This window comes from Thermobia domestica, chromosome 1, assembly GCF_964235325.1.
Source record: "Thermobia domestica chromosome 1, izTheDome1.hap1.1, whole genome shotgun sequence".
In the NCBI taxonomy this organism is placed as follows: Eukaryota; Metazoa; Arthropoda; class Insecta; order Zygentoma; family Lepismatidae; genus Thermobia; species Thermobia domestica.
Window position 1 is genome coordinate 398,008,774 of NC_137454.1, and position 25,846 is coordinate 398,034,619.

The window sequence follows — 25,846 nt, forward strand, 5'->3', positions numbered from 1 at the left end:
TAGAGAAGAAAGCTATTTTCTTTTTGTTTGAAAAACTTATATTTCTGTACATAGAAGATATGAATAATAATTATATTTCAAGAAAAACGAGTAAAATGGAAGAGAGAAATGTATTTTAATACAGAATTAGTGTGCACCAAGTTATTTTTCCATCACATACTTAGTATTTAGTCTTCATAGAACAAAAAAGAAATATCCTCTTTAGAACTTATCTACATATTGTATTCCAATTTTGAATAATGAAACAAAGAATGTATTTTATATATACATACTAAAATTGTATACTTGGTGAAAAAATCCAGATGAATGATTCTTTGTATTTTTACTCTGACGTTGTTTGCTAAGAGGATAAATGTTAATTCTTCTTGACGATGTGATATAGCCTTCGCACGTATCATAAAATACGTGTTCAATAGGCTTACATCAAGAGCTTCAAAGAATGCATTACGTTTGTGAGAATAATTCAATGGGTATATAATCAATGATATACGCACAACCGTGATTGTTCGATTGACTATCTTTCAGGATACATATAAATGAATACAGCAATGATGAGTTGGGAGCATTAGAAAAAAAAACATATTAGCAATATTTCCGAGATAACGTTGATGAAATACATTGTAATTTCTGAAGAAATGATATCGCATAATAAAATGCATGTAGTTTTTCTTTTATTAAAGCTTAATATGTCATATCCGCATCAAAGTGTCGGCCTTAAAATGAAATTCCGGTCTAATGAAGGACTAATTTCCGGTCTTGAAATAAAATGTAATCCTTCAGTTTAACGTCCCGGTCTAAAGAAGGATTAAACTTCCTTCAGTTTAACGTCCCGGTCTAAGGAAATTTAATCCTTCAGTTTAACGTCCCGGTTTAATGAAGGATTAAACTTCCTTCAGTTTAACGTCCAGGACTAAGGAAATGTAATCTTTCAGTTCAACGTCCCGGTCTAAGGAAATGTAATCCTTCAGTTCAACGTCATGGTCTAATGAAGGATTAATTTCCGGTCTTGAAATGAAATGAAATCCTACAGTTTAACATCCCGGTCTAGTGGAGAATTAAACTTCCTTCTGTTAACGTCCCGGTCTAAGGAACGTTAATCCTTCAGTTTAACGTCCCGGTCTAATGAAGGATTAAACTTCCTTCAGTTTATCGTCCCGGTCTAAGGAAATGTAATCCTTCAGTTTAACGTCCCGGTCTAATGAAGGATTAATTTCCGGTCTTCAAATGAAATGTAATCCTTCAGTTTAACGTCCCGGTCTATGAAGGATTAAACTTCCTTCAGTTTATCGTCCCGGTCTAAGGAAATGTATTCCTTCAGTTTAACGTCGGGGTCTAATTCCGGTCTAATGAAGGATTAAACTTCTTTCAGTTTAACGTCCTGATCTAAGGAAATATAATCCTTCAGTTTAACGTCTCGGTCTAATGAAGGATTAATTTGCGGTCTTGAAATGAAATGAAATCCTTCAGTTTAACATCCCGGTCTAGTGGAGAATTAAAATTCCTTCTGTTAACGTCCCGGTCTAAGGAACTTTAATCCTTCAGTTTAACGGCCCGGTCTAATGAAGGATTAAACTTGCTTCAGTTTAACGTCCCGCTCTAAGGAAATGTAATCCTTCAGTTTAACGTCCCGGTCTAATGAAGGATTAAACTTCCTTCAGTTTATCGTCCCGGTCTAAGGAAATGTAATCCTTCAGTTTAACGTCCCGGTCTAATGAAGGATTAATTTCCGGTCTTCAAATGAAATGTAATCCTTCAGTTTAACGTCCCGGTCTATGAAGGATTAAACTTCCTTCAGTTTATCGTCCCGGTCTAAGAAAATGTAATCCTTCAGTTTAACGTCCCGGTCTCATTTCGGTCTAATGAAGGACAAATTTCTATTCTTGAACTGAAATGAATAACTAATTTTCGGTCTTGAAATGAAATGTAATCCTTCAGTTTAACGTTCCGGTCTGATGAAGGATTAAACTTCCTTCAGTTTAACGTTCCGGTCTAAGGAAATGTAATCCTTCAGTAAAACGTCCCGGTCTAATGAAGGATTAATTTCCGATCTTGAAATGAAATGAAATCCTTCAGTTTAACATCCCGGTCTAGTGGAGAATTAAACTTTCTTCAGTTTAACGTCCCGGTCTAAGGAAATGTAATCCTTCAGTAAAACGTCCCGGTCTAATTCCGGTCTAACGAGGGACTAATTTCTGGTCTTGAACTGAAATGAAGGACTAATTTTCGGTCTTGAAATGAAGTGAAATCCTTCAGTTTAACGCCCCGGTCTAATGAAGGACTAAACTTGCTTCAGTTTAACGCCCCGGTCTAAGGAAATGTAATCCTTCAGTAAAACATCCCGGTCTAATTTCTGGTTTTGAACTGAAACGAAGGACTAATTTCTGGTTTTGAACTGAAATGAAGGACTAATTTCCGGTCTTGAAATGAAATGTAATCCTTCAGTTTAACGTCCCGGTCTATGAAGGATTAAACTTCCTTCAGTTTATCGTCCCGGTCTAAGGAAATGTGATCCTTCAGTTTAACGTCCCGGTCTAATTCCGGTCTAACGAAGGACTAATTTCTGTTCTTGAACTGAAATGAATGACTAATTTTCGGTCTTGCAATGAAATGTAATCCTTCAGTTTAACGTTCCGGTCTAATGAAGGATTAAACTTCCTTCAGTTTAACGTTCCGGTCTAAGGAAATGTAATCCTTCAGTAAAACGTCCCGGTCTAATGAAGGATTAATTTCCGATCTTGAAATGAAATGAAATCCTTCAGTTTAACATCCCGGTCTAGTGGAGAATTAAACTTTCTTCAGTTTAACGTCCCGGTCTAAGGAAATGTAATCCTTCAGTTTAACGCCCCGGTCTAATGAAGGACTAAACTTGCTTCAGTTTAACGCCCCGGTCTAAGGAAATGTAATCCTTCAGTAAAACGTCCCGGTCTAATTCCGGTCTAACGAAGGACTAATTTCTGGTCTTGAACTGAAATGAAGGACTAATTTTCGGTCTTGAAATGAAATGTAATCCTTCAGTTTAACGCCCCGGTCTAATGAAGGATTAAACTTGCTTCAGTTTAACGTCCCGGTCTAAGGAAATGTAATCCTTCAGTAAAACGTCCCGGTCTAATTCCGGTCTAACGAAGGACTAATTTCTGGTCTTGAACTGAAATGAAGGACTAATTTTCGGTCTTGAAATGAAATGTAATCCTTCAGTTTAACGCCCCGGTCTAATGAAGGATTAAACTTGCTTGAGTTTAACGTCCCGGTCTTAGGAAATGTAATCCTTCAGTAAAACGTCCCGGTCTAATTCCGGTCTAACGAAGGACTAATTTCTGGTCTTGAACTGAAACGAAGGACTAATTTTCGGTCTTGAAATGAAATGAAATCCTTTATTTTAACGCCCCGGTCTAATGAAGGATTAAACTTGTTTCAGTTTAACGTCCCGCTCTAAGGAAATGTAATCTTTCAGTTTAACGTCCCGGTCTAAGAAAATGTGATCCTTCAGTTTAACGTTCCGGTCTAATGAAGGATTAAACTTCCTTCAGTTTAACGTCCCGGTCTAAGGAAATGTAATTCTTCAGTTTAACGTCCCGGTCTAAGGAAATGTAATCCTTCAGTTTAACGTCCCGGTCTAATAAAGGATTAATTTCCGGTCTTGAAGTGAAATGAAATCCTTCAGTTTAACATCCCGGTCTAGTGGAGAATTAAACTTCTTTTGTTAACGTCCCGGTCTAAGGAACTTTAATCCTTCAGTTTAACGGCTCGGTCTAATGAAGGATTAAACTTGCTTCAGTTTAACGTCCCGGTCTAAGGAAATGTAATTCTTCAGTTTAACGTCCCGGTCTAAGGAAATGTAATCTTTCAGTAAAACGTCCCGGTCTAATGAAGGATTAATTTCCGGTCTTGAAATGAAATGAAATCCTTCAGTTTAACATCCCGGTCTAGTGGAGAATTAAACTTCATTCTGTTAACGTCCCGGTCTAAGGAACTTTAATCCTTCAGTTTAAAGGTCCGGTCTAATGAAAGATTAAACTTGCTTCAGTTTAACGTCCCGCTCTAAGGAAATGTAATCCTTCAGTTTAACGTCCCGGTCTAATGAAGGATTAAACTTCCTTCAGTTTATCGTCCCGGTCTAAGGAAATGTAATCCTTCAGTTTAACGTCCCGGTCTAATTCCGGTCTAATGAAGGACTAATTTCTGTTCTTGAACTGAAATGAAGGACTAATTTTCGGTCTTGAAATGAAATGAAATCCTTCAGTTTAATGTGCCGCCTATGCCCTTTAGGCTAAAGGAGACTATGATTAAAGCAAGTAAATGATGATGGAAGAATTAGTGGAATGATAAAGTGGGAGAAAACGGGAGTACCCCGAGAAAACCCACGGACACAATGTACTCCACCACAAACTTACTTGGCCGGGGATTGAACCAAGGACTCCACGCACCAGAGGTAACCGCTCTATCACTGAGCCACCGTGCCCCTGTAATTTCCAGTCTTGTCACACAACAGGCAACAAGAACATCTATATAAATATATACGTGATACCACACCGTTCCAAATATATACCTACAGGGTGTTCAAGAATATTCTTACTTGATGGAAGAGACCTATCGCACAGGAAATACAACAGTCATCGCTCAGATTATAATAATTTCGAACACGTTCTCTAAAAACATTGAGCTTAATGTAGGGACATTCCCCTGCATCCTCTCGAGAAGTGTGTGTCATTCCCAATGTTGCTCGTAGTGTGAAGATATATGATTTTGAAGACGTCTTTTCAAAGGTTCTCGGATTCGTTCCTTGATTCCTCCATGATTCAGCTCACTATTTAATTCTTGTCGAAGTACATTTATCATTTTTTCTCAATGAATCGATCTAGTCTAAAGCTTAATTGTGAATCATTTTGTAACTCTTCTTTGACATTAAATTAAGCCAATCTGGCAAATTCCTTTCTCCACATCTCCTCTACTTTTCCCCTCATAGCAATTTTCAATATTTCTTACTTTTAATACTTTAATTTTCTTCTTTCTCAATGAAGTTCTAGTGTGTCAATCTTCCTGGATAATCTACATTTTAGCACAGATACCGCCGCGTGTTCGCGTTCAATGCCTTTTCTTTAATCAGAAACTAGGAAGAGATACCGTAACTTACTCGTATTTCCGCAACGCACTGATTACTTTGTCAACAATGAGGAAACAGATTGTCACAACGTCTGCAACAACTTTTGTACTTAGGAATGTCTGGGTTTCCTTCGCCACGATCAGGTTGAACATTCTTCATAATACTTTAATTTAGAAGTGAGGACTCAGTTCCGGTCTGGAAAGTCTTTCCTCCTGCATCAATAGAAGACGTCGGTAGCCTGCATTTTTATCCTTAACGCTACGATGATGTTACTCGAAGACGTTACCATTTTTTTTTTGACCATATTTGGACATCGAGTTGTCATAATTCCACCTGCTTCACTCAGCTATGCCTATACTGAGAAAAGAAAAGGTAGGTGGCGTACTTAAAAAGATAGGTTACATGCGCAATTCCTGTAGTTTTTGGACTTAACATACAGCAGACGTATAACTGAAAGCGCATGTTTTATAATATTTCTGTATAAGTGTTCCATCTATACGTACTTTCTGTATGAAACAATGTAGGTGGCCAGGATCTCATACAAATGGACGTCTATAACATATAGCTGACGAAGGTAATATAAGTATATGCATGTGATATACGGAAAACTGTTAGATGTCAGACATTCTGTAACGGCATGATGTAACATCTAAGGGCAGTGCCTATGTAACATACGGATAACGTATGCTCCGTACTGATTTCTGTAGTAAACAAGAGGATACCGATACCGCTGTCCAGAGAACGGATTTTTCTCTGTGTACAGGACGCTGGTGACTGTTTCCAAAATATTAATATGTGTCTCATGGTCAGCGATGGTCTGTCTATCGTTACTTCCATACCCTGTGCGGCGGGTCCCGTGTCTTGTGGTTCGGCCTGTGTATCTTCGAAACAATGGAATATCAGAGGTGGACAAACCATCGGTGTGAACCTGAGAAAGAGTATTGATACATTCAGATAAATAACGCGTTTCTAGATTCAGCAAGTAAACATACGATTGTTTCCTCAACTGCTAGAACACTTGAAATACTATCACAATGGGATGGGCACGTTGAATTACAACATAGTGTAGCTCTCATTGGCCCAGAACGTGCACAGTATACATATATAAATAATGATTGTTAATTAGTAATACAACATTTTCCATTGTTTAACATATTTGAACCCGATCCGATTTGACTCCACCGGATTACTTTCTATGGGGTACGTTGAAGAGAAAGGCCTATGAAGGCAATGGAAAATAAAATACGGCAAGTTATGAACTGCATAGTTATCTTCTGAACACCCTGAACATAAAGGAAAATGTGATGCCCGAGAAGTCACAAACCATTTCTGGGGAGGAGCACTTGAATTCAAATGAGGTGTTTATAATAGCAAATAAATCAACACGACCGCCCTCCATATCTTAGCAGAGTTGCCATCTCTCCGCGGTTCACTTGGACAGACGCTCCAACAATTGTATTGCACCGATACCAAAATGAGTTCACTCAGGGGCGCCAAATCCCAAATCTTCACCTTGTACACCTAACTCTTGATGTGACTCCATACAAAGATGTAGCATTTCAGCATCGGTGAGTATAAATACCCCAGCAATGTTTCAGTGTATATTCAGGTGCACTGCGGCGAGATGGCAACTTTGCTTGGATATGGTGGGTGGTCATGTTGAGCTACTGTGATTTCGCTGACTTATGGTGTCGTCTTTGGTATTATAAACATTTAATTTGAATTCAGGCACTCCTTCCCAGAAATAGCTACGGACTTCTCGGACAAACTGTATGATATATATAGGCTGTCCTATTAATGCGTACATAAAATTTAAGGGTAGATACCTGATGTCAAACCAAGAAAATATGTCCTCTGCAACTTTGCCCAAAAGTCCATAGTTTCGGAGATATAGGGTGCCGAAAGCGTGGGAAAATGAACTTTTGTATTTCTTCATTATCCTAAACAATAGAGCAAAGGCGGTATGTCAAGTCAAAGACATCGAATGCACTCTATCCAAAAAATGCTTAAGTCGCAGTCGTGAAACCCGTGGGCAAGGGATTCCCCAAAGGAAGAGGGGAAACCTCTTCAATTCTCTTGAAAAAGAGAGGTCTAAATTAGCGTGGTTCGAAGACTATAAAAACAGCAAACAGTAAGTCGTTTATGGCAATATGATATCTTCAACGAATTCAACATGGCGCGGGAATTTTGTAATTAGCTATGTGGGGTTGCATAACTGCAACATCAGTAAGAGGTAAAAACAGTTCTGCTTTAGTTACCATAAATGAGAGAGGCGGGCCATTCGAGGCGCATAGCAGCAGCACACTGTGTGTATATACCTGCAATAGGAATTGGCGTGGGAACATGAATGAAAAGAGGGCGCAGTAATCAAAAACATACGGAATATAATAAACTACTAAAAAGAACATGGACATGAACACCGTAGTAATTACAAAAATGAAAAGAAACGTGTATGCAGTATGTGGCAAAATAAACGAAATAAATAGGGATAGACTATAGCTGCATTATACTCACCATAAACAGGTTCTATTTGCCAAATTGCTGTTCCAGGTTTCCAATATCTGCCTTAGTCGTTCCTGTGTACTCGTGGTATGTTCTCAATATGTCCTCCACCAACTCGCTCATACGCATGCGTACGACGCAGCAATGACTGACGAACATTATCGAGTACTTCGGGTGTATCACGAATCGACTGGAAAGTAGCCTGGATACGTTGTTTCAGATTGTCTATATCATGAATTCCCCTTGCGTAAACTATTTTCTTAACATGTCCCCACAAATAAAAATCCAAAGGATTTAAATTGGGAGAATGAGCAAGCCATGCATATCGACTACCCTTTTCTATCAATCTGTTTGGAAACGCAACATCAAGATGTTCGCGAACTTGTCTCTGAAAATGAGGAGGAGCCCCATCGTTCGTGAATCACATGGAACGTCTTACTTCCAGAGGTATAGCCTCTAGAAGTTGTTGAAGTTCATGCTGTAGAAAGTTGAGATAGAGCTCGCCAGTTAAACGCCCTGGGAAGAAATGTGGCCCTCTAAGTTTATTTTCGATTATGCCTGCCCACACATTTACGCTAAATTCTCTCTGTGGTTACGGCCTACGACAATGTGATGCGAATTTTCCTCGGCCCAGAAATGGTGATTGTGCAGGTTTATGACGCCACCTCTCGTAAAGCCAACTTCATCTGTTAAAAGAATGAAGGATAGAAACATTGGGTTGCGCATGCACTTCCTGAGTATCCACCGACAAAATCTTCGTCGTGGCGAATAGTCTCTCATTTTAAGAGCATGTGCACGTTGTGCCATGGATATAACAGCTGTTCACGAAACAAACGCCGAATAATATTGTGGGATACGCCTTCTGTTGTAGCTGCTTGACGTGTGCTGATTTCTGGCTGCCGTGCTACTTGCCTTTCCTCGTCGGCAGGTTGAAACACTTCACGTGGTCTGCCACCATCCGCGTTTCCACGGAAACTACCTGTTTCCTGAGATGTCTATCAATGGAAACAAATGTCCGATCATTTGGAACCCGACGGTTTGGGAACGTCTCACAGTATAAGCGTTGTGCTGCCAGCGAGTTACCTTCAGCACGTCCATAAATTAGGTACATATCGGCTAGCTCACTAAACGAGTGCTTATTCATCTTGTAGCACTGAATACGTCACTACCCTTTCGTTCGAATCACAAAATTTAAATAGTACACCACTCACACAACGAAAACCACAGCACTGCACTGTAATCGGGCCAAAATGTTACTTATTATAGGAGCATATGATTCAGTTAGTGTCAAGCACATTTTGTGTTTCGTATTGTTAAAGATAACCTATTTCACTAATGTCTTACAGACATACAGAGCTTCTGTTCTAGGCGCGTGCAACAACAGTATACGACGATTGCAAACGGTTTCTTTCAAAACAAATTCTGCCACCTCGGTGTTCTTATACTGTAAGTTGCACGTCACTGGTTAACTGCTTGTGTACTTGAATCCAACAAAAGTAAAAAGAGGTCTAAGACACTACCCCAATTAAACACAACAACACATTTGTGAGACTCACGCGTGGTTGAGTATTAGTCTGTGTGATTGGAAGGTTTATGTCACTAGACTTCCAATCACAGAGCCCCGAATTCGAATCTCGGATGGAACAGACGCTCTCCGTGTGTGTAATGGTAGTAAGCAAAAAGAAGCTGTGATTATTATTATTATTATTATTATTATTATTATTATTATTATTATTATTATTATTATTAATAATAATAATAATAATAATATTTCACAATTTCGTTAGTTTCGTTGCCTTTCCCAGCAAGTTTTGCGACTTAAGCATTTTTGGATAGAGCACATTCGATGTCTTTGACTTGACCACACCGCGTTTGCTCTATCGTTTAGGATACTGAAGATACAGATTTCTGAAGTTCATTTTCCCACGCTTTCGGCACCCTATATCTCCGAAACTATGGACTTTTGGGCAAAGTTGTGGAGGACTTTTTTTTTCTTGGTTTGACATCAGGTATCTACCCTTAAATTTTATGTATGTATTAATAGGTCAGTATATATATATATATATATATATATATATATATATATATATATATATATATATATATATATATATATATATATACAGGGGCGGATCCAGGATATGATCAAGGGAGGGCTAAACCATATTTTGCGTTTTATCCAGTGTAAAGCAGGGTTGAAACCCATTTTATCCAGTGTATACCTGAGCGTCAAGGGGGGGGCTATAACCCCTATATCCCTCCCCTTGGATCCGCCACTATATATATATATATAAAGTAAGTAGGATAAAGAATATAAATTCCAGTATAATTTGCAGGAGATATTAGATTTTATTTTTAATAAAAACATATTTTGCACATCCCAGTGAGAAAATTGCCATCTGCACACGACATGAAAGAAGTAAAACTTTTCCTATCTGTCTGGGGCATCTTCAGTTGGAGAGAGATTTGCGAAGAGAGAGAGAGAGAGAGAGAGAACAAAGCCTCGAACTCGAAACTCGTGGAGATTTCTAAGGTCCTTGTTCCTCTTCTTGCAGAAACCAATCCTTGGAGCTCTCTCTTCGCACTGCAGATTTTTTTTTTTTCATCTGTACAAGATTACAAAATCGGAAATCCGATATTCGCACCCATGTGAAGACGAATGCTAACCGGTCCCTGCAGCGAGAGGATAGATGGGGTGGGGGAAGCTTGGGAAAGATGATGGTACAGTATGGAATGAGGTCCACCACACAACAATTCAAACTCAACAACAATGTCAGACTCAGCGGATTGTAGCACGTATTGCCAGTGGGAAAACGGAGAATTATGAAAATGAATATTCGTCCCATCCATTTCATTCTGGTCTCTGCATTGAGAGCTAGAATATAATGTGCACGGATCAATGCGTGTGGTGAATGAAAACGAGGATTCGTTTTGTTTGTCACTGAATTACAAATCCCTGGAGAATTGAACCCAGATACCAAATCACCATTATAGCCCCAATGTGATGCATTAATTTTCATTCAAAGAGATATCCAATTGGCAACAGCAAATTATTATTATTATTATTATTATTATTATTATTATTATTATTATTATTATTATTATTATTATTATTATATAACTGTTAATACTAATATACAGTATATAGGAATTGATTACACATGCTTGTAAAGGAATCAAGGATTGAAATAGTCCAGTGAATTATAATCTCAATTACAATTGTAGGATGTAAAAAGTTGAAAATGGAAAAGAACTTTTAACTAGTGAATATACAGGCATAGACACTACTAGAGAGAAATGGATTACAATTACTGGTATGTCTTAAGTTTATCGTAATTTACACAAAACTATTTTGTGTTGCGTTTGCATTAGTGCTCTCAAACGGGTCGGGTCAGCTCGGGTCCGGTTACGGATCGGGTCGGGTCAGGTCAACTCGGGTCGGGTTGTCGGGTCGGGTCAATCGGGTCAGCTCGGGTCGGGTTATTCGGGTCGGGTTGTCGGGTCCGGTCAATCGGGTCAGCTCGGGTCGGGTTATCGTGTCAGGTCAATCAGATCTGATCACGGTTCGGGTCAGTCGGGTCGGGTCGGGTCGGGTCGGTCTTCAACCCGACCCGACCCGTTGAGAGCACTAGTTTGCATTTTGTATAATTAATACCGACTTTAAGAGTATTAAGCAGTGGTCGAAGTGAGACAGTATGCAGTGATATGCTATACCGCCTCTGGTTTTTGATTGATCAAGACATACCGTCACTGGAAAATAGATGCTAAATACCTTTAATAAATCCACTTTTATGCACAGTAATTGACGAATAGCTTCACATGTAAAAAAGATTTTATTTCTTATGTAGAAATAATTTTTAAGTTGACAACACCGATATTTTTATCTTTTACCTACTTTTGTTTCTAAACTGAGGTGTCTTCAAAGCAGTTCGTCTAGTTTATATTGTAATGTTTGGTAGAGTCAAATGATAGACCGGGTGTCTTTTCCCCTTCAGCAAGTTTTATTACAAAATATAATATAACAATAAATACAAGTGTCTCTAATTCAATGTCTCTTCCTCAATGACCAAGTGAAGGAATACTAAATGTTTTGCCGGGTGCCCCTTCCACTTATGGCAATTTCCAGAACACTTTGGCCTGTTGTTGGTTAGGCTTGGATTATAAGTTTAAGATGGATCCCTAGCCTAGTGCGACATAGGGTAAGGAAGAGGTGCTCCTAGTCCACAGCGACATAGGAAGGTAAAGGTTAGGCGATCAGTTGGTCGACTGATGCTGGGTCCCTCGGTGGTCCTCCTTTTATTTGTCCTCCTCGGGTCCTTCCGTGAGGTCCGTCTGCTTTCGGTGTTCCTCGATGTCTTCCGTGTTGTCTGCTAGGTTGTTTGTAATCATTAGCACGTGTTCAGCTGGCACGTGCATCTGTTGGGATGTGGGGATCCTTGCAATATTTTGATGTGTCATATTGAATTATTTCTTTCTTACGTATGTGAGTGTCTTCTTGCCTTACTGCATATAAATGCCATGTTTTGAGCATGGACGGATTAAGTAATTGTCTACTGGGAAGCGAACCTTGTGCAGTTTGGAATACCTCATAGTCGAGTGAGGGATCCGGGAGTTTTCCTGTAGGAAATTGTTAATATCCTCATTCCGTTTTTGAGCATTTTCGTGTATAATTCTCTATAATTCAACATAATGTTTATTATTATTATTATTATTATTATTATTATTATTATTATTATTATTATTATTATTATTATTATTATTATTATTATTATTATTATTTTCTTCAGAAAGTTAGTGGCGGAGGATCAAAGTCTGTCCATGTGCCTCTCTTCGATTGCAGAGAAACTCTCCAGTGGTTTTTAGTCATTGTGTAGATAGAAATGCAATGTTTTAGGCAATATACCCTCACTGCATTTCAACCTTTAGATGGCCGGTATGTCGAGTCAAAATCGTAATAAAACATACCGCCTCGGCTTCCCCCCCCCCAATTCGAACATTGGTATTAAGTATACAAAATGCGCCCCCTTCCCGCATATTCTGTGTTTTTGGTTCCTGTGTAGGCATAAAACTAGGATGGCATGAAGTATGGGAGTTGGCTCTCTAAACTCCCATCTTCTTCGCTGAACAAATGGGATTTCGATCTTATAAGAAAAGTTCTAGTACTACAGTTGCAAGACACTCCAAATGTTATGTTATGACGCATCTCCGCACCAGGGGGTCATTCTGTGTATACACTATGTTACCATTTGTCACCGGACACCCATACCAGTACGTTAATCCAATCTCTCAGCACCATATTATTATATTATAGGGCCACCTTTTGCTACAATGACGTCCACAACCTTTAGAGAAAAAAACTTTCCACTAATTTGCGATACGTGTCGACGGGAATCTTTGACCATTCATCCTGGAAAGCAACAAACAGCTCAGTGGTGATTTTAGGTCGGCACGGCCTGGCTCTTAAGCGGCGCTCCAACTCGTCCCAAAGGTATTCAATGGGGTTGAGATCTGGACTTTGGGCCGGCCAATCAAGTTTTTTCCACATCCATATCCTTGAACCACGCGTTTATAATCCCTACCGTATGACATGGAGCATTGTAGTGCTGAAACGGGTATGGGCCAATACTGAATTGTGCCCATAATGTCGGTAGAGCAGAATTGTCTACAATTGTTTCTTATGTTTCGGCATTCACGTTTACCCGAACTAAAATAAGAGGACAAGACATACCACGAAAAGCAAGACTACACCATGATGCCATCTCCGCCGAATTTCACTGTAGGTATGATACACTTCTGTAAACAGCGTTCTCCGGGCATACGCCACAGCAACACATGTCTACCGGATCGGCACATTTGGTAGCGCGATTCATCACTTCATAGGACAGATTTATATTGTTCGAGATTCATATGGCAACATTGCTTGCATAATTGTAAACGACGAGTCGCATTGCGGGCTGTGATGTATGGCTTGTGAACTGCTTCTCGACCATTTTACGTTCGCCATTGGTTTGACCAATTTTGTTGTAGTGACACAGCATTGTGAAATGAGCCCCGTGGATACCGACTAACATCATGCACGGATGATCTCTTCAGAAACACAGTGGAAGAGCTTGTGCCGCTGCAGAACAATTAGGCATACACCATACCATTGTCGTTTGGCGGCTCCGTGCAATCGGTAAGGTGAAAAAATAGAAGTCATGCGTGCTACATGAGTTGACACCGACCAAGAGGTGTGTAGTTTTCTGAGCGCAATGAATAACCAGAAAGTGTCCTGCGTAGGACTGTTACTTCACATGAAAAATGGAGCCGCTAACGACAATCGTAAATGGTCAAAACAATGGTTGATATTGATGGGAGACCAAAGAGATTTCAAAAAACCTAGAAGATGCCATTGCTAATACGGTAATCTATTGACGGGATTGATCCCAGTGATGTAACATTAGATTTGTTGATACGTATATGTTTCCATGTTTTTCAAAAACATAACGGTTCTGTATACGCTCGTTCTTTCAAAAATTTAAGGTGGGTATACTTTGGACTATAAAAATATTAGGTGGGTATAGACCGTATAATCCCACATGCGTATCATTACATTCCAAGTTGATCCACCATGTTTTTCTCTGTGTAGGGCGGATCCAGGACGAACTTCTGGGGGGCGGTGGGTTGTAATACTGGTACTTAGAGCTTCTTTTAAGAGCTCCAAACTCTGGGATGGGTTTTACTTATATATAAAATAAGAAAGTTACCTCTTCCGGGGGGGGGGGGCAATCGCCATCCTTGGATCCGCCCCTGGGCAAAACCATCAGTGCGGATCGTTACAGTGGGATTGCTGCGTCATGTCTTTCTCCGTCGGGGCAAAATCATCACTGCGAATCGTTATAGTGGGGTTGATACGTCATGTCTTTCTCCGTTGGGGAAAAATCATCACTGCGGATCGTTGGAGTGGGCTTGATACGTCATGTCTTTCTCCGTTGGGGCAAAATCATCACTGCGAATCGTTATAGTGGGGTTGATGCGTCATGTCTTTCTCCGTCGGGGAAAAATCATCACTGCGAATCGTTATAGTGGGATTGCTGCGTCATGTCTTTCTCCGTCGGGGAAAAATCATCACTGCGAATCGTTATAGTGGGGTTGATGCGTCATGTCTTTCTCCGTTGGGGCAAAATCATCACTGCGAATCGTTATAGTGGGGTTGATGCGTCATGTCTTTCTCCGTCGGGGCAAAATCATCACTGCGGATCGTTACAGTGGGGTTGGTACGTCATGTCTTTCTCCGTCGGGGCAAAATCATCACTGCGGATCGTTGGAGTGGGCTTGATACGTCATGTCTTTCTCCGTCGGGGCAAAATCATCACTGTGGATCGTTACAGTGGGGTTGATGCGTCATGTCTGTCTCCTTCGAGGCGAAACCATCACTGCGGATCGTTGCATTGAGCTTGATACGTCATGTCTTTCTCCGTCGGGGCGAAACTATCACTGCGCATCGTTACGGTGGGGTTGATGCATCATGTCTTTCTCCGTCGAGGCAAAACCATCACTGTGGATCGTTACAGTGGGGTTGATGCATCATGTCGTTCTTTGATGAGGCGAAACCATCACTGCGAACCGTTACGGTGGGGTTAATCCATCACGTCTTTTTCTGTCGAGGCGAAACCATCACTGCAGATCGTAACGGTGTTGAACTCAACCAAATGCATCGTAACTTTATTTCAAGCGTTCAGAGATGTTGAAAAGAAATGGCGCCATCATGTTACACGACAATGCAGGCGAAAAAATCACTTAATACACGGTGCACACTCTCTATGAGTAGCAATATTAAATCCGTTACCCACCATATTACCCAGATATCTCTCCTACTGACCATATAACCTCTTTTGCATCTCAATTATTTCTTGGGAGGAAAGAAACGTTCCCAGCTGATCAATGTCCAGACTCCTTTCGCCACGGAGTGCAATCGGTGGCTGACCAATGGCAGGAATGTATTGGTTGCAGACGGCGACTATTTTGATTAGCCAGGTATTGTAGATTTCTTTTTTACCTTTGGAAACGATGCATTTGCAATCGGCATTTCATTCGCACCAATCTAAAATGACGACTTCATATTCTTTTAAGGGGCAGAGTGACTCAGTGGTAGAGCGCTTACTTCCGGTGTGTGAGGTCCCTGGTTCGATTCCGGCCAAGTAAGTTGATGGTGGACAACATCGGGGTTTGCTCAGGGTTCTCCCGTTTCCTCCCACATTCTCATTCCACCAAATTTTCCATCATCATTCAGTTGCCTAAATCATTCGACTCTTTTAGCTTATTGGGTATACAGGACCGGATCCAGGATTTTCTGAGGGGGGGGAGGTGCACCAATAACTATCAGTACATTTGAATTAACTTTTTAAATGCCTTTAGGTATCTGTAATGTGTATGAGGAACTGACAAACTATTGTGATTATCAAAACCGCTTTCTTTTAAGCCCGAAACGGAAACATGACATGAAATTTTAGGAAAGTATTGCTATTTCCACTGCCAGTTTCTCACTTTAGATAGTGTATATTCAGAACGGAGGGGGGTGCACGTGCTCCGATGCACCCCCCCTAAATCCGGCCCTGTGGGTATACTCGTGGGACGTTAAGTTGAAAGATTTCATATCATATTGCTCTAGGAAGGTAATACCTTCTTGCGGGAGAAACATCCAAAAGGAAAAATAGGCGTTCATATGAATGAAAAAGAAGGACTTGGTTTATGGGAACTGACGTCATTGGTGGTCGTTGTTTACACATTCCGAGTCCTTATTTTCCAGAGAGACACAGAGAGAGAAAGAAAAGCCCTCGCTGCTCTGTGACTGCACGAAAGAGAGGTCAACCCACAATCCCCAGGAGAAAAACAAAAGCCACAACATCGACTTCTGGACAAGAAAATCAGCACAAAATCCGAAAATGTGTTCAACACGAGAGTGCTGAGCCAAGAAGTGTCCTTATGGTGGGTAGACGTCGGGAAAAAACGAGAAAAAAAATGGAGATCCATAGAAAGGATTATTTCTCCCAAAGAAGTAAGGTTGAACATAGAAACTTGTTTCATTGTTTATGAGCAAAGACATGGTGACTGTAAGGCTATGGCTAGTCAAGTATGCATTTCCGATGCGTTAACTCCACGCAGCAAACGCGTTCGAGGTGGCTACTCGGTAATTTTACTTTTACCAGAGTTATAAATCATACTGTGAGCCAGTCAGAGTTTCCCGCATCGGAAGGGTAGAATCAGAATAACCTGCTTCAGTTGGTTTATTGTGAAAAGACATTAAGGTCTTGCTAAAAATCCCCTTGCCTGGCAACACGTCTTTCCTTTCTTTCCTTCTTTTACTGATTCCGAAACAGCAAGCGGTCAATTGTTCCGAAACGCACCAAATACGTTCGAGCCGAGGTATTCTGTTTTATTGCTTTCGCGTTAGTAGCGACATTTAAATACATGATCAGCGTATTTGAAGCATATGCATGAGCCGCAAAAACGCGTTGCGAACGCACTGAATAGCCCTGCACTAAAAGGCGAGCCAACCCCAACAATGGCACAACACCGTACTGACAATATTCAGTAAAGTACAATTCAGTCAAATTTTACAGAATTAGTGCCGGCGATAACAGTTCCGATTCTCCTCGAACTGAAGAAGCCCATCACAGTTACAAAATTCATACGCATAGGGATTGATTTTTTTTAGCTATACCGGTGGGAAGAGTAGGGCAAAGCCGGTTTTAGTGCAATTGAACAGAGCTGAAATTTTGCTTAGGCAAATTGAATTAATAATTATTTGTCTGTAACCTAGGATTAGGAATGGAAAGGCAATTGGGATACATACTGTACCAATCGAATTCATTAAGAAAATGAGAGACACGGGCAAGAAATAATTGTTCCGACTGTACAATTCAATATATGAAACAGTAGAGTGAACACACTTCTTGAAGACGATGCCTATTTGCCTAAGAAATCGAACCCAAAGAGATGTGAGGATTATACAACTATTAATCTCATATCTCATGCAGTAATAATTTTGCTTCGAACTCTGAACAGAAGCTTATATGGAAGAACAAATAAAAAAAAGCTAAGTCAGAACAGTTCGGCTTCAGGAGAGGTAAGGGCACAAGAGATGCAATTAGATTATTAAGGCTGATCAGTGAAAGGTTTGATAAATCAATTAGATGTTAGAAAACTTGAGGAAGGGCTGTGAAGAATATGGGATGAAAATAAATGTTAGAAAGACCAAAGCCATAATGATTATAGTGTCGTGCCGTGGGAGGCGGAAAATTCGGAAGGAAAAAAGAAAAAAAGAGAGACGAAAAATTAGTTATATTTTAGATCAGCAACAGAAGTAATGGAAAGTGTTTAAAATCAAGGAAAAGCAGTGTTTATTTTTGAAAATTTCCAACCATGGTGGCGCTTCGCGGCTGGACTCATATGTACGGCTGCGCCGTCCCGTCATATACTTTCGCCCCGGGCGCTGATTTTCCACGGCACGGCTGTGGGTGATTTGAACGCAGGGGTCAGTGTCAAATATAGAAGTACTAGGGAAGAAAATAGAACAGTTGACTAGTTTTCGATACCTGAGTAGTATTATTAGTAATGATGTGAAATGTGAACGTGAAATAAAAGCAAGAATAGGAATGGCAAAAGAAGACTTTAGGAGGAAGAAAAGTCTATTGTGTAGGATCTTGAATAAAACATTGAGAAAAAGACTCATAAAATGCTTCGTGTGGAGTATCGTACTGTATGGGTCAGAAGAATGGACATTATGCAATTAAGATGAAAAAGGACTGGAATCTTTCGAAATGTGGGTGGGTAGAAGAATGGAGGGAATTAGCTGGATCGAGCGGAAATGATAAGTGTTAGAAAAGGTGGGGAAAAAGAACAATTTTACATATTAGTAAGAAGAGGAAGAGAAACTAGTTGGGACATTGGCTACGAAGGAAGTATGTCATGAGGGATATGCTAAACGGTTTGGTGGCAGGAAAACGGGGAAGGGGCAAAACAGACTACAAACATCAATACATAATAAAAACAATACGCTATTCCATAGAAAATGAAACGGACGCCTTCCTTTCAGTCTTTAACAATACAATATTTTCAAAACGCTGCAGTCATGGACGTCCACAAGCGAGAGGGGAATTAAGAGGAACCACGCCGTCCTCCATAGAAAGGAACCACTTCGTCCTCCATAGAATTCAAGTTAACGAGTTAGCGTACGCGCCTTTGGCGTGGGAGGTCCGGGTTCGATTCCCGGCGGGAGCTCATGTGGTTCGGATTCCACGTTAATCAGTAGGTCCACGTCTCATATAGCCTCGCTGCTGAACGGGACGTAAAACTCAAACTCAACTCAACTCAAGTTAACGATAATTTGAATTAAGTTTCCGGTAACAAACAGTATTTTCTGAATTAAAATCTCCATTTTCTTCTTTATGTTTCCAACTTCTATTGTAATAAGAGGTCAGCAAAATACGAAAGCACTAGTCATTTTTGATGAAAACTATGCTGTAAATACCGGTATGGTACCATATAAACGAGCCCTTAGGCTACTATTTTCCATTCTCTTTCTCAAACTGAGCGTTATATCCAAAAGGCCATATTATATTGCAGAATTCTTTTCTAGGGTAGAGCTTAAAAGTGGTATACAGGAATTTTGAACTTTCCCAATCATCTTTTATTATAAGATTTCCTCCTATATAGTAATAATAATTACATCAAATACTAAACTCTTCTTACAAGGGAACCTTCCGAAAATGATAGTTGCAGTGAAAGATATGGCCTATGCCAATTGAAAGAGCTGTAACAGAGATGAGCATTCCCAAAAAAATTAGCTGCCCATAGCAATAGGCTCAGGAAATATAAGGGGTGGAAGTTCGGGAAACAGCAAGGTTGGACAGGGGAAGAAAGTGCAAATTCCGCAAAAAAAAAAAAAAAAAGGGGGGGCACTGCAAAATACAATGCGGACAAGTGATGTATAGAAAGAGACTTGCCACAATAGGGAACAAGTGGAGGCCACCAGTAGGGTTAACAGTGTTGCCAACTGCAATAAAAAGTACATGTTTTGCAAAGAGCACTATATGAATTGAGTGCAATATTCAGTGTCATGTAGAACATAGGATATGGCGTGTATAATCAGTGGTACAATCTAACAAAAGAGAATAGAAAAAACAGAAGTACGAAAAATACGGAAAAGACGAAGTTGGCCATAATGCGCCACATTTGATCACGAGCTGTGCATATTAGAATGAACAAAACAAGAAGCACCGACTATGCAGGAAACCGACGTACCTAGAGTCGAAAAGAAAAACGAGTTCCAAAGTTGGCAGCACTAGTCATGAACATCCAGACAAGTCTAATATAGTTAGGCCACTCGCTTCACAAAAAGAAAATTCCGGCAACAGGCATCACTCGGAATGCATCAATGCTAGAGTGATTGAGGCAATGCCAAGTCGGGGAACATGAAATGGTTGGGTTGAGTCAACAACCTATAATAGAAGTAAACATTATGTCATGGTTGGGTCGTATGTGGGAATATACAGGGTGTCCCACCAAACTTTGTGACCTGAAATATTTGAGAAACGAACAAAAATGTGACGGATCCAGTTGTGCAGGAATGTACCAATGTCAGGGGATGATAAAAGTCTGTGAGAAGCAAGTGCCCCCAGGATCACCATCATAGGGCCCCAGGAGCCAACTTCAAACTTTCAAATGGCAACAGGGACCGAGTGGTACCCCTCTCGATAGATCATGGAATGTGCAACAACACATATAGGAAACATTTGCTATATGGAGCATGTTTTTCAAAATGGCCGCCACAAATATATGTTGTGTCTTAACATGGCATCGAACATTGTGATCTCAAATTCCTGCGAAGCGAAAAGAGATGTTGCAAATCCAATTGCACAGGAATGTACTCATGTCGAGGGAAAAGAAAACTTTGTAAGAAGCAAGTCCCCAGGGTCCCCATCATAAGGCTCGAGGGGTCAACCGCAACATTTCAAATGGGAACAGGGGCAGATGATATTTCTCTGGATAGATACAACAGAAACATTTGCCATATGAAGCACGGGTTTCAAAATGGCCGCCAAAAATGCACGTTTTTCTTGTCACCGAGCATATATTTTTGGCGGCCATTTTGAAATCCCATATAGTAAATATTTCTGATATGCGTTGTTGCATATTCCATGATTTATCGAAAGAAATATAACTCGACCGATGGTGCTATTTGAAAGTTTAAAGTTGGCCCCTGGGACCCTATGATGGGGGACTTGGGGGCACTTGAGTCTCACAGAAGTTTCTCGCCCGCTGACATGGGTACATTCCTGCACAACTGGATGTGTCACATTTTTTTTTTCGCTTTGAAACTATTTCAGTCGCAGAGTTAGGTGGGACACTCTGGATACATCATATAGGCGGTGATAGTACTGCAGACAGCAACACACAGCAGATCAAGCCTTTGATTATGTTTGCTTTCTACTGGTGTGGATATATGATAGAAAGACCACCAAAGGTTCCGACACCTCTAGAGTACTGTTTCGAGACATTCACAGGCGATCATTGTACCATGTATGACAGATTGGCAGTATTCCGCTATGTTCACTGCAAATGTATCTTCTGTTTGGACCATTGTCTCATCGAACAATTGCACGTACAATGTGGACGAGCATGTACAAATGATGCGAAGGCTAATGCCTGTTGCCGGAATTTTCTTTTTGTGAAGCGAGTGGTCTAACTATATTAGACTTGTCTGGATTTTCATGGCCAGTGCTGCCAACTTTGGAACTCGTTTTTCTTTTCGACTCTAGGTACGTCGGTTTCCTGCATAGTCGGTGCTTCTTGTTTTGTTCATTCTAATATGCACAGCTCGTGATCAAATGTGGCGCATTATGGCCAACTTCGTCTTTTCCGTATTTTTCGTACTTCTGTTTTTTTTATTCTCTTTTGTTAGATTATACCACTGATTATACACGCCATATCTTATGTTCTACATGACACTGAATATTGCACTCACTACATATAGTGCTCTTTGCAAAACATGTACTTTTCATTGCAGTTGGCAACACTGTTAACCCCACTGGTGGCCTCCACTTGTTCCCTATTGTGGCAAGTCTCTTTCTATACATCACTTGTCCGCATTGTATTTTGCCGTGCCCCCTTTTTTGCGGAATTTGCTCTTTTCCTCCTTGTCCAACCTTGCTGTTTCCCGAAATTCCACCCCTTATATTTCTTGAACCTATTGCTATGGGCAGCTAATTTTTTGGGAATGCTCATCTCTGTTACAGCTCTTTCAATTGGCATAGGCCACATCTTTCACTGCAACTATCATTTTCGGAAGGTTCCCTTGTTAGATATTTAGTTTGTTGGTGAGTTTGTACGAACCCAGGGACCGAGCGTCCTAGGGTGACAGGACCAAAGGCTTTTGCGGTCAAGGAGTGTACTTGTAGTAGGTACCTCTCAGAGACCTAGCGTCCTAGAGAGGAGGATAAAACTCAAAGACCAGACGTCTAAGAGAGTGGTGAGGTTATTGCAAGGACCAGGCGTCCAAGCGAAGGATCTCTCAGAGACCAAACGTCCTAGAGAGTGGTGAGAATGATAAATCATTGAAGACTGATGCCTTCTGCTTCTTTTATCCTGAAATTTCGGCTGACTTCGTTAATCTTTGTAATTTGACATTTGCTGACGATGGTCAAGGACGTCTTCTTCGTGATTGTCGTCTGAAGTTGCTTATATCCAGTACGTGGTGTTGGGAACACGTATAGAATATTGCAATATATATATATAAGCCGTTTGCGTGCTTTACTAAATGTTAATACGTGACTTTGCAATTCATGACTCAACAAATTTCTAGAAGTTTCCACTGTCATTTAACTGTCTCCTGAAAATGCTAGGAGAATGACACCCTGAGTAGCACTCTGACTCGCTAGGAGAACGTCACCCTGAATAGCACTCTGATTCAGTAGGAGAATGCCACACTGAATACCACTCTGATTCAGTGCGAGAATGCCACCCTGAGTAGCACTCTGATTCGCTAGGAGAACGTCACCTTGAGTAGCACTCTGATTCAGTCGGAGAATGCCACCCTGAGTAGTACTCTGACTCGCTAGGAGAATGCCACCCTAAGTAGCATTCTGATTCGGTAGGATGCCACCCTGATTCGGTCTGTTAGTTTTGAATTTAACGTCTATTTTCAGGCAACAAGAATTGTCCCACGCTTCACGTGGGATTCGAATCGCACACGGTCCTAGTGAAAATGGGACTCCTGGTCTTCAACACTAAAAGGTAATAAATCTAACTATGTCATCATTCGAATATTATTTAAAACTTTATGCGTCATGTAATGTTGCTGCCTAATATATAAAAGTAAGTTGAACTATAGTTTATACATCCTATAAAATCCTTTCAAATATTCTGTTAGCAAGATTGACCCCATACGCAGATGAAATTATTGGAGATTATCAGTGCGGATTTAGACGAAATCGATCAACTATCGACCAAATATTTACCATTCGCCAAATACTCGAAAAGAAGTGGGAATACAATACCCCGGTACATCAACTATTTATTGATTTCAGAAAGGCTTACGACTCGGTTAGGAGAGAAACATTATACAACGTTCTTACAGAGCTTGGAATACCGAGAAAGCTAATTAGATTAATTAAGATATGTTTAAGTGAATCCCAAAGTAAAGTCCGGGTAGGAAAATTTTTGTCCACGAGCTTCCACGTCGAAAATGGCCTGAAACAAGGAGATGCGTTGTCGCCATTATTATTTAACTTTGTGCTGGAATACGCCATAAGGAAAATCAAAGATAGCAACCAGGGCCTAGAGTTGAACGGCATTCACCAGGTTATGGCATATGCTGATGATGTAAATTTAATAGGGGATGATATGAGAACAGTAGAAATAAATGCAGAGATATTATTAAACGCTTGCAGGGACATGGGTTTAGAAGTAAATGCAGAGAAAACTAAATACATGGAAGTGCGTCGGGACCGTAATACGGCAAATTGTGGAGGCGTTAAAATATTAAATAATACTTTTGATAAAGTGGATACTTTCAAATATTTAGGATCAATATTAACAGACGAAAATCATATTCACGAAGAAATTAAATGTCGACTAAAAGCAGGGAATTCGTGTTACTATTCGGTTCAAAATCTCTTGTCGTCGCGAATTCTGTCGAGGAATTTGAAGCTTAAAATATATAAAACGATAATCATGCCTGTTGTTCTGTATGGTTGCGAAACATGGTCGCTTACTCTGAGGGAAGAACATAGACTGAAAGTATTTGAGAACAGGATCCTGAGAAGAATATTCGGACCCAAGAGGAACGAGAATGGGGAATGGCGGAAGCTTCATAACGAGGAACTACATAGTTTATACGGTTTACCCAACATTGTTAGGGTCGTCAAGTCTAGGAGGCTTAGGTGGGCAGGTCATGTAGCTAGAATGGAAGAAAGTAGAAACGCTTTCAAAGTATTGACTGGTAGACCCATAGGAAAACGACCATTAGGAAGACCTAGGCGCAGATGGGAGGATAATATTAAGATGGATCTCGCAGAGATAGGAATACAAAGTAGAAACTGGATCCAATTGGCTAAGGATAGAAGTCAGTGGAGAGCTTTTGTGAACGCGGCACTGAACCTCCGGGTTCCATAGGCCATAGAGTTAGTTAGTTAGTTAGTAAGTTGAACTATAAGCAAATAAACAAACAAAATTTCCAATTTTTGCAATTACACGCATTATGCTGTTAATTGTGCATCAGGATATGTACTCACATGATTCGAAGGTAATCCTGTCGCCGAAGAAACTCATCCCTCTGAAGCACCTCCAAGATGGTTCTCCTCTCCTCCTCCGTTAACTGAGGGATGTCGGGTTCTGACTGATGACGGGACTGCAATGGTGGAGGTTGAGGTTGAGGCGGGAGCCTTGGCCCCAGGCCTGGAGGAGGGGAGGGAAATCCCGGCCCAGGGCCACCTCCGGCAGCCATCTGGAATAAATATAAAATGAAAAATAAGAAACTGAAAAAATACGTTGTAACTATAAAATAAATTAGTACTGATGAATTAGTGAATTACAAAATAAATAAGGAAAAATTTAATTTTACTGATTTTTTTCTTTTGTAAAAATGCCTCGTGAAGTAGTAATAAAACTGACGTGTCAGAAAGAACAGTTAAAATACAGGGTGGCACGGAGCCAACTGACGCATTTACAAAGTTGAATATTGCGCAGGCACAAAAACTTGGAATAGGTTGCAGGTGAGATTAACAGAGTATAAAATACATTTCATAAGAGCATCATAAAAGTAACCATGAACATCAATGGGGAGTTGGAGAAAGTGTTTTCTGTGTTCGTTCTTATTACGAAACGAATTCAGTTATTAAAGTGCAGCAATTATCCAACATTTCATTGTTTGATGGCATCGCTCCAAAGGTCCATTGTAACTGGAATGGTGTTCTTAAGAAAAGTATCCTATCCACTGCCCAGCAGTTTTTTTTCGCTTGTGGAGAATCAAGAGACTTCCACTCTGAACTCTGAGGCTTTGTCGACGAGTCATGTTGAAAAACCCATATCTCATCCCCAGTAACGATGTTCAGAAGGAAGATAGGGTCCCTATTTGTGGTAGCAATCAGCTTTTTGCAGTGATCAACCTTCTCACTTAGTTGGTCATTTGTTAAGGATAAGGCACTAACAGGCACACACCTTCTTCTTGTTGAGATCATGCGTTATTATTTACCACACAGTTTCTTTATTCACGTGCGAATCTTCACAAGGATCATCAGTGTTGCATTTTGATCTTCCGTGATCAGTGGCCTCACTTTCTGCACCAATTCCTGTGTTCTCACTGTCCTTGCTGCACCCGAATGTTCCCCTCGCTGAAAGGCCTGTGCCATACAAATACACGCACACGGGATAAATAAGTGGCTCCATACACTTGCTGCACAAGTTTCTGAGGCAGTCTTACCCACGTGCAAACCAAACTTGATGTTTGCTCTTTGTTCCATATTGAACTCACGACGCAGCTTAACACCTATTTATGCTCACCATGCCCACACACATAACTGTCAGTCAAGATAAATAAGCTTGGTATCGGTTACTCATGAATTATTCCTCTTCTGTTTGCACCACAGCTTACTTGCACAGCTGCGCCACATGTTGAGAAAAAAATCAGTCTCGATTTCAATTGTCGCATTGTATACAGTACGTCGATATTAACAATCTATAATAGATGTTGCTTCAAAAATT

The 25,846-nt window shown here is 40.5% G+C and overlaps 1 protein-coding gene across 1 annotated transcript in view; it reads right to left on the minus strand.

The window, feature by feature from the left end:
* LOC145682948 (uncharacterized) overlaps positions 1-25,605 on the minus strand; it is a 666,209-nt gene extending 640,604 nt beyond the window's left edge. Inside the window, exons 1-2 of the mRNA XM_081754309.1 lie at positions 25,420-25,605; positions 24,379-24,590 (exon numbers count right to left, since the gene is read on the minus strand). Of these exons, the coding sequence (XP_081610435.1) occupies positions 24,379-24,590; positions 25,420-25,605 (398 nt within the window). The remainder of the gene's footprint in view (positions 1-24,378; positions 24,591-25,419) is intronic.
* Between the last annotated feature and the right edge of the window lie 241 nt (positions 25,606-25,846).